The sequence below is a fragment of the Tupaia chinensis genome, unplaced genomic scaffold, assembly GCF_000334495.1.
Source record: "Tupaia chinensis unplaced genomic scaffold, TupChi_1.0 Scaffold000222_1, whole genome shotgun sequence".
Lineage (NCBI taxonomy): Eukaryota > Metazoa > Chordata > Mammalia > Scandentia > Tupaiidae > Tupaia > Tupaia belangeri.
This window is the reverse complement of record NW_006159697.1, coordinates 79,618-90,362: the sequence shown is the minus strand read 5'-3', so window position 1 is coordinate 90,362 and position 10,745 is coordinate 79,618. Positions and strand designations below refer to the sequence as shown.

Genomic DNA, 10,745 nt, shown 5'->3' with positions numbered 1-10,745 from the left:
AAAAAAAAAAAAAAAAAAAAAAAAACCTCTCCAAAAAAGAAAAAAAAAGGATAAACACTCAGTTACTATATAGTAGAGCAAATCAACTCCAAGAAATATACCCAAGATAAATAAAAATATATGCCAAAAAAGTACTTGTAAGTACCCTAACAGCATTATGGAGGACAGCCACAAAATGGTACTGTACATCTAATGTACATAAAGTGACATTACACAGACCAGAAAACATATAAACTGAATGAAACAAAACCCCACATACATCTAAAGCAACAGTGGTATATTCTTATGATAGAATTATTATTGGCAATAAAAAAAGAAATGAAGCATTAATATACGTTGCAACATAATCTTTGAAAGATCTAACAAACAAATAAAAACCTAAAATAGACCAGTAACTAAACACATTTTATCATTCAATTTGTTTATACCCCCAAAAGGCAAATCTTTAAACTTCCTATACTGTACTATTTGAGAAAAATGTGAGTAATTCCACATTAAGATGGATTTTCACTAAGGATAATGAAATAATCTAAAATTGATTATGATAGCGATTGCAGGAACCAGCAGTTAGTGTAATGGCTATGTCGCTGGACTCCCACATAGTCGACCGCGGTTCACGTCCCGGACTAATGCTTTAATTTTTTTTTTTCTTTTTGGAGAGATTTTCACTGTAGGGCGCGTGCGCTCGCCAGACAGACAGAGAGAGACATAGAGACAGAAAGCGAGAAATTACCCCCCAGGGGGGATGGTCACGCCGCAATCCCTTCTCCTCCATTCTCCTCTCGGGATCTTGGGCATGCACGCACACGCGCCTGGCGTGAGTTTCAAGCCACCGGGTCCAGGACACGAACCGCGGTCAACTACGTGGGAATCCAGAGACATAGCCATTACGCTAACTGCTGGTTCCCACTAATGCTTTAATTTTTAACATTGTTTTTCCAGTGGGCACATACACTCAGCAGAGAAGACAGGGTGAGGGAAAGTTAGAGATCACCCTCAAGGAGGGAATGGGCCATGCCATGATCCCTTCTCCTCTATCTTCCTCCTGCGACTTTGGGCATGTGCATGAACACACTCAGAGCTTAATTCTCAAGCTTCTAGGTCTAACACTTGTACTGTGGTCTGCCATGCAGGAGTTTAGCATCTCAACCACCTGCCACCTGCTGGCCCTACTAATACTTTCTCTGTCTTTTTTTTTTTTTTTGTAAGTTTTTTTTTTCCTAAAGAATTAATTTAATTTTATTCAATGTTATTATTTAATTATCTATCTATTTATTTTTAAAGTTTACCAGAGAGAGACAGAGAAGAGAAGGAAAGTAAGAAAGCTAGCTACCAGATTCAAGACTCAAACTGCTGTCAGTCATGTGGGAATTCAGTCATCTCAACCACTACGCCACCAGCTGGGCCAAAAGATTTTTGCTATAGAGTGCATGTGCTCACTGCAGTATTAGAGAGAGACAGAAGTAAGAAATCACTTCCCTGGGGTATGGGCATGTCACAATCCCTTCTCCTTCATTCTCCTATTAGGATTTTGGGTACACATGCACATGTGCCCAGTGTGAGTTTAAGCCACTAGGTCCAGGACTTGAAGCATGGTTAACTACCTTGAAGTCCAGTGATGTAACCATTATACAATCTGCTTGTCCCAATGTTTTCTATGTAAATAATTATCAGGAAAAAAAAAAATCTGTTCAACATCTGAGCTATTCAGATAATTCTTGATTTTTATATTTCTTTGCAATTACAAAGTAAAAACATTCCTCCAAAAAGAACAAATAAGACAGTGATTGTATTTTTTATCCATGCGTTTTATTAACTATACAATGCTCACATTTTTTTAAAGTGTCATAATTTTTAAGTCAGTAGTATTTGTAAAACATACACTAAATATATAATTACAAAGTAATGTGTATCATTAAAACTAGAAAAAAGAAAACTTACTCTCAATGATTCCTGGAAGGAAGAGGCCTGATACTGTGCGTATTTAGCAATTGTAGTATGAGATCTATTACTTTCACAGTGCCAGATTTTCTTTGTTCCAGTAGGATCCCAATTTTCATCTGCAGGTTGCAATAGCTGTGTCCTTACTTCTACCATATGTTCATTGTTAGCTTCAACCAAAGTTTTGGTAGAGAAAAGTCCAAGATCTTCATAAATAAATAAATTTCGTTAATAAACAAAATTGCTTCTGTAGAATAAAAATTTCAATGAAGTAAAATAAAAATTTCAATGAACAAAAAATGTTTTTATGGAGCCGTAATAGTTTCTTAATATTGTTGTTTCCAAGCTATGTAGTACCAGATTTGCACAGCAGTCCCTTAAAGGCCTAAGGATGATATATGACAGCAAGCGGGTTGTGGTATTTAGAAGGATTTAATTGAACCATTTCATATTCAAACTTGTTTTCCTACATAACATAAATAACCATCTTAAAAAATAATATTGCATTTGAAACAATAAAAAATTCACTATAAAAGCTGCCAATAACTAATATAACTTCATGACCTCATATGTTGAAGATATCTGTACTAGTGCATAGGAAAGAGGAATATTGAGAGGAAAAGGAAGAAAAAAAGAAAGAGACAGGAAAACTACATTAAAACCTCAGAATGCAGGGGAAAAAAAGAAACCAGGAAGTTTTGGCTAGTGTCGTAAAAATTTAAAGACAATAGAAGCACTGATCAAATCTTTTTAGAAGCTTACCTAATTTAAGAGCTCCAGCAAGGCCACGTATTACTGTAACAGGGTTTTTTGGATTTGTACAAAATTGATGCAAAGGAGGGAAGAAAGCATCACGTTTATTTTCCAACTGTAAAATTAAAATGTTTAATTAGATATCAGAAAAATAACTATTATTCCCCAAATCTGTATCTTTGTATTTGTCATCATGATAGTTGAAAATCTACAATGCATTCTGAGCACTAACATTCTATTTTTACAAATTATGTAGGATTATATCACTAGCCTTTTAAAGACATTGTTGAGATAATAGCTTCATACATTTTTCTTTTAAAGAAAGACATTTTAAATTTGATGCATTTTTGCTATTTAAAATTATTTCCCAAGAATACCTTTTAAGTGTACTTGCATTACTTTTTGAATATAAGAGGTGGGAAAAGTGACATTTAAATTTAAAATCAAACTATTCCTAAGCTATTATCAACATTTAAAAAGTGTAAGATCCTTAAAAGATGAATCTTAATTTTATGTTAATTTCCTCAAAGCTTTATTTGAAAGGCTTATTTTTATCTATAACCCATGCTTTTCCTTATATTAATAACATATCAATACACTAACTGAAGAATTAATTAAGCATGTGGGAGGAAAAAAAAGCTAGCAAGTGGTCTAGAGGTTTAGGCACTGGACTCCCACATGGTCAATCACAGTTGGAGTCTTGGACCTGAAGGCTTAAAACTCACTCTGGGCACAGATATGCACACGCCCAGAGTCCCAAGAGAAAAATGAGAAAGAATTATGGCACGGTTATCACCCCGGTGGGTGATTTCTCATTTTCCCTCTCACTTTCTCTGTCTCTCCTTTTCAATGAATGCATATATGCTATAGCCAAAGACTTAAAATAAATAAATAAACAAATAAATAAATAATCAAGGGGCCAGTAGATAGTGTTATGGTTACATCACTGGACTGCCTATGACGTTCTGAACCAACAACTTGAAACTCACCTGACAATGTGTGCATGCATGCCTGACAATGTGTGCATGCATGCCCAAAATCCTGGAAAGACAAAGGACTGCAATGTGGCCATCCCCAAGGGGTGTGATTTCTTGCTTTTTCTCTCTCTGGCAAGTACACATGCCCAATAGCAAAAATCTCTTTTAAAAGAGATTTTTTTAATCATTTATTAAATGAGTAAAAAAGATCAAATCTCACAAATATTATTTTACAGAGGCAAGGTCTTTCTATGTACTGAATCTTCACTTTTTTAAAAATAATTTTTAATTTTATTTATTGTTATTAATTTGAGCAGAGAGAGACAAAGAGAAAAAGAGAAAGTGAGAAACTAAGCCGCTAGATCAGGAGCTTAAACCGCGGTCAACTGTGTAGGAGTCCAGCGTTTCAAACACCACACTCTCTGCTAACCCACGCATCTTTACTTATTAGTGTGAAATTTTTCATGTGTGCCTTAGGAGAGCTATAGAAGGCACAAACATTTCAGGAGAAAAAAATCTAAAAGGTATTTTTATTTATTTTTCATAAACTTTCTGTATCAAATACTAACACTGTTAAAAAGTAAAAAAAAAATTCAAATTGAAAATATGGGGACCAAGAGGTGTAACGATTATATATTATTCCCTCATAGTCAATTGTGGATCTAGTCCTGGACCTGGCAACTTAAAAGTCATTCAGGGTGCATGTGCGATAGTGCCCAAGACCCAAAGAAGAGAATGAAGAATGAATTGCGGCCTGGCAATCTTCCTTGGGGGTGATTTCTAGCTTTTTGTCTCTCTGTCTCTCTCTATCTCTCAGATGAGCGCATGTACCCTATGGCAAAAATTTCTCTTAAAAAATAAAGTTGAATATTTTAAATGACTGCTTGCTCTTATTTACAAAGTTTTAATAACATTCACCTTTTATTTTCACATTTTTAATTACTGTTTTTAAAAACAAAATAAAAATTACTATTGTGGAAGCACAAAACTAAATAAATGCTAAGGTCCTCATGTGTAGCCAATGGCAAAATACAGATTTAGAACCATATTTACTAAAAGCTGACACTGGAACAAGTATTTTTTTGCTACCAGGATTATTTGTCTAGTATCTGTTACTACTGAGATTAATTATATAATCTCAGTTGAAATGTGAGAAGACATTTAAAATTTTCTTTTATCACAACATCCTTTTGAATATACCAGTGACAAAGAGAATTCTCTGCCAAAGCCAACATAGTATTTCTGGACTAACAACCTAGCCACTTTCGCAGTTTTTTAACTATACTGATAAAATACATATGTAATCACAAGAACAACACAAAAGTAAGTGAGCCATGATGTATTCTAATGAAACTCTATGTATAAGACCAGATAAGCCAGATAATGAGCCATTTATAGACTAAGAACGCTTGTTTATCATCTCTTGGAATACAGTATGTCTATATAAAATATTCGACCTGTGAGGATAAATCTAATGGTATTTAGTTTAAGATTACTTATCTGTATTGATTTAAAAATATTTCTATTCACTAAAAACAGACAAGTTAGTTCAGAAACTTGATGAATTTCTTATGCAATTGAAACTCACATAAATACTAGGTGTGGGTGGATTCAACTTGTCCTTTGGCAAGGGAGGGTATGGAGAAGTTGGTGGTCTTGGAGGTGGACATTTATCCAACAAAATGTGACTATTAGACAAGCCATTTTTACCTAGACTCCTTTTTGTAACAACAACAACAAAAAAGCAGATAAATATATCAGCTGTACATTTATTGCGAAATAAGAAAATATATAATTTAAGTTTGAGGTATTAAAATTTGAGACATTTATAAAAATACAATTATTCTAGAATATTCGTATTCATTTCATTAAAAAACAGAAAAGTCATAAATTTTAGCAGATATCCACTTAGTTTCTTTTTTGTATCATTCAAGAAAAACTAAACACGACAAATGACCAGAATCATTGATAAGTTACTCTTATTGTTCATAATTTTCCAATTTATTTTCTCACTTTAAAAATAAATACAAACCCAAATTCTCTGTCCATACATTTCACCCATAATTTTTCTCCATTTAATATTAAATACTTGGTCAAAAATAGTTTAATGTTCTATAGTGCTATTATAGTATAACTTTTTTTTTTATTATTTTTTGAGAGATTTTCGCTATAGGGCGTGTGCACTTGCCAGACAGAGACACAGAGAGACAGAAAGCGAGAAATCACCCCTCAGAGGGTGGTCACGCCGCAATCCCTTCTCCTCTATTCTCCTCTCGGGATCTTGGGCATGCACACACACGCGCCCGGCGTGAGTTTTAAGCCACCGGGTCCGGGACACGAACCGCGGGCGACTACGTGGGAGTCCAGTGACATAGCCATTACACTAACTGCTGGTTTCCGTGTATAACTCTTTTTTTATATCATATTTTAATAATTATCTTACTAGGAATATATTCGTGACAACTTTCAAATTCAAAATCCACTAGTTTAAATTCTCTAAACATTATTTTCTCTGTAATTATGTGAATAATAGTAAGTCTCTATTTTACCACATTTAACAACTTCTAAGTTTTTTTGTTTTTTGTTTTTTTAAAGAGGTTTTTGCTATATGGCATGTGGGATTGCCAGAAAGACAGAAAAACAGAAAGTGAGAAATCACCCCCAGCGGGGATGGCCACGCCACACTTCCCTCTCCTCTATTCTCCTCTTAGGATCTTGGGCATGCATGCAAATGCGCCTAGTGTGAATTTAAGCCACCAGGTCCGAGACTTGAACCATGGACAACTACATGGGAGTCCAGCAACATAGCCATTATAACATCTGCTGGTCCCGAGTTTTTTTTTTTTTGTTTTTTAGTTTTTCTTTTTAAAGAGAATTTTTTACTGTAGAGCTGGTGTGCTCACCAGAGAGAGAGACAGAGAAAGAAAGCGAGAAATAAACCCCTGGAGTGAAAGTCACACTTCAACTCCCTCTTCTTCACTCTCCCCTAAAGCCTATGCACTCATGCACATGCCCCTGGGTTTCAAGCTGCCAGGTTGGGGCACTGTGAGTCCAGTAATGTAACCATTGCACCATCTGCTGGTCTCACAACTTCTAACTTTTTTTTTTTGGAGAGGTTTTTGCTATAGGGCGCGTGCGCTTGCCAGACAGAAAGAGAGAGACATAGAGACAGAAAGCGAGAAATCACCCCCAGGGGGATCGCAATCCCTTCTCCTCCATTCTCCTCTCAGGATCTTGGGCACGCACTCACAAGCGTCCGGCGTGAGTTTTAATCCACCGGGTCCGGGACGAGAACCGCGGTCGACTACATGGGAGTCCAGCGACATAGCCATTACGCTAACTGCTGGTTCCCACAACTTCTAACTTTTAATGTGACATGTGCAGGTGATGTATGCTCTCACATTATATACGACAAGGAGCATTTGATTTTATTCTAAAGAAAGTTATTACATTGCTATACTATATATGTTTTTTTTATTTTTATTTTTGGCTAGAGAGCATGTGCGCTCGCTAGAAAGAGACAAGTTGGGAGAAAAGAGGAGAAGGCACCCACAGGGTAAAGAACACATGCAACCCCTTCTGTTCCATCTTCCCCTCCTTTTGGGATTTTTGGACATCAAAACTCATACCCTTGTGTGTTTCTCAAGCTGCCAGATTGGGACTTGAACTGTGCAAATGGGCATTTGAAATCCACCTATCTTAACTACCAAATTATGCAGCTGGCTCACTGTAGATTGTTCTTTTTTAAAAAATAATTTATTTTACTTATGAGTATAATTTCTTTACATAGTATGGTGACCTAATGAGAGGAACAGAGAGAGAGGAAAAGTGAGAAAACAACCTTCCAGATGTGGGACTGGAAACACTGTCAGCCACATAGGAGTCCAGTGCTTTAATCACCATACCACCTGCTGGCCCCTCACTGTAGATTCTTAAAATCTGACAAAATTAATATTAGACTAAAATTCTTCCTTAAGTATAATTATATAAAAATATTTGACTGGTCCTGTGATTTACTATTTATTGGGGCCAGATCCCCATGATTAACTGCAGTCTGAATCCCTACCCCAGCTATAGAGAAAACACTCTTGAGATGTGTGTGTATACATACACCAAATCCCAATAGGACAGAGAAACAGAGGAGAGAAGGGATGTAAGTGTGACCATAATCTATTGGGAGGCTTTAATCCCTTTATCTGTACTTCTGGGGAGCACATATGTGCTCTAGCTATTAGAAACAAAAGCAGTATTTCTAAATTCTTATTTTATCAAATTCAGAAAACTGAAAAAAAAAAAGGCTTTTAATTCATATAGCTTCAACTTATTTTTAAAATAAAAAATAATGAATTATAGTAAAAGTGACCTTATTTAAAATTTTTTAAAAGATTCTGAAAATAACTATCTTGCAGATCAGTAAAATAAACTGGCCTTTCAAATTATAGAGTAATAAGGGACCAGCTGGTGACATGGTGATTAGGGGCTCTGGGCTTCCACATGGTCAGCCGCAGTTCAAGTCCTGGACCGGGGGGCTTGCTTTCTCACTTTCCCTCTCTCCCTTTTTCTGCCTCTGATGAGCAAGTGTGCTATGCAGCAAATTAAACAATATTAATAATGATAAATAATTTTTTTTAAAAGTTTGCTTAAATTGACCTTTAAGCTTACTCATTTCTTTGAGCATAGATATGAAGTATAGTCTCTAACTTAACTTCATCTTTCCTCATGAAGATCTACAACCATGAAAATGAAATCTCTTAGAGTGATGTTTTTTTCCATGTTTATAAATCCTTGGATTCACCATATGAGTCTTGACAAAGTAACTACCATTTGCTGTTTGGCTTTTTTAAAAAACATAATAATTTAAAAGATAATAAGTTAACACAGGTATTTATAGTATTTTAAAAATACAATCTACAGAAACTGGGGCTGTCAGGTGGCTTAGTGGTTAAAGTGCTAGATACTCACACATGGTTGACTACGGTTTAAGTCCCAAGGTGGCTTGGTTTCTCACTTTCCCTCTCTCTCTGGTCAAATTAAATGAATGAATAAATAAAATGAAATAAATAATTCTTTAAAAAATATTATCTACAGAAATAAAGTTATGCTCTCTAATAAGGTAGGCATGTTTTTTAAGCACTTTTAAAAAGAATCATTTATTTAACTTTTTTAATATTCATTGGATTCTTGGGGAAGTCATGATGCATTTTTACACAGAAAAATACATTAGGACTTTCCAGATGACCTATTATTTTGACGAGAGAAAGCAATAAGAGACAATAAGCCACTAGATCTGGGACTTGAATTGCGGTTGCCCACGAGAGCCAACCTCAATCACCCTGCCACATGCCAGCCCCTTTTTCAGCACTTCAAACTCAAAAACAAATCTTCATAAAGGGTGTGGTTTTTTCTTTCCTTTCCTTCTTTTCCCTTTCCTCCCTTCTTTTCCCCTCCCTTTCCCTTCCCTTCTTTTCTTTTCTTTTGGAGAGGTTTTTGCTATCCAGTGTGTGAGGTCGCCAGACAGAGAGAAAAATAAAAACAGGAAGCAAGAAATCATTCCTCAGGGGGAATGGCCATACCGCAAGCTCTTCTCCTCCAATCTCCTCTCCGGATCTTGGGCATGCATGCATGCACCCACACTTGGCCTAAGTTTAAGCTACTGAGTCTGGAACACATACCGGGGTCGACTACATGGGAGTCCAGCAACATAGTCATTATTCCAACTGCTGGTCCCTAAAGAGTGTGTTAACAGTACATTTTTAAGGTAAATGAAGAGAGTGTAAGAGAAAAGCATAGGAAAACTGTTTTAATAGACACAAAAAGCACGTAGACAGGGCAAAACATTGCAGAATTGGCATACTACAAAAAAGGGAAAATAAAAGGAGGCACTGTCAATTATATAGAGATATATATCTAAAAAAAAGAAATAGTAGATTGGGGCTGACAGGTGGTACGGTGATCAAGACACTGGACTCCCACATGTCTAGTTCTGGTTTAAGTTCTAGAGTTGGCAACTTGCTTTCTCACTTTCCCTCTCTCTGTTCAAATTAATAATAGTAACAACAATAATATGATGTAAAATAATTCTTAAAAAAAGACCTAGAGCAAAAATTGAAGGTACCTATTATAGTGTGGTATTCTTTGTTAAAAACAAATGACTATGGTGGCAATCTTCATTTGGTATCAAACATTACAATCATGTTTTGACAATTCATACTGTACCCCACAGAGATATACAATTAAATGTAGAAAATATAAAAGAATCAAAAGAAGTGTATTTTACTCTGAGGTTAAGTGTTTACATACATCTCTTAGTGAGATAGAAGTTTGATAAGTTAGAGAATTTCATTTCATTATATATATTTTTTGAGTTTTTTTTTTTACTTTAGGGTGCATGTACTCACCATAGAGAGACAGACACAGAGACAGAAAGTGAGAAATCACCATGCAGGGGGGAGAGCCAAGCCCCCACCCCTTTTCCATTCTTCTCTTGAGATTTTGGGCATGCATGCATGCACACATGCCCTGTATGAGTTACAAGCCTTTGTGTCCGGGGTTCGAACTGTAGTCGATTACATCAAAGCCCAGTGACATAACCATTATGCCACCTACTGGTCCCCGATACAATTTTTATGTAAAAGTATTATTCTTATCATTATTCCACTATTGTTATCTCAGGTTGCCGTAATCACAATTACATAAAAGTAACAATTCTGTGGGGAGCCACCAGATGATATGAAGGCTTAGGCAACCGTATCCCAAATAGCCAAATATGTGTTTTAGTCCTGGAAATTATGCTGGGTGCATGTGCATGAGTGCCCAAAATCTAAAGAGGAGATAGGGGCAGCAAGGACTGCTGTAAGCCCATAACCTCAAGGGGTGATTTCTTTCTTTCCTTCTATTTCTGTGTAACTCTACAGCAAGTGTATGTACCCTATAGCACAAAGGGGGAAGAAAAAAAAAAAGAAGAAAGCAATTAAAAACAAACACTAGCCTTAATAATCTCTTTTTATTCTAATATTCAATATTCTGAACTAAAAAACATGAGAATTTTCCAGGCTTTTATTTTTTTTTTTTGTC

The 10,745-nt window shown here is 35.8% G+C and overlaps 1 protein-coding gene across 1 annotated transcript in view; it reads right to left on the bottom strand.

Moving 5' to 3' along the window:
* Positions 1–10,745, bottom strand: part of LOC102494740 (lysine-specific demethylase 6A-like) — a gene marked incomplete at its 5' end in the record, with an annotated part of 148,416 nt that overhangs the window by 72,445 nt on the left and 65,226 nt on the right. Inside the window, 3 exon segments of the mRNA XM_027771538.1 lie at positions 1,942–2,147; positions 2,704–2,809; positions 5,260–5,389. Coding sequence (XP_027627339.1) covers positions 1,942–2,147; positions 2,704–2,809; positions 5,260–5,389 — 442 coding nt within the window.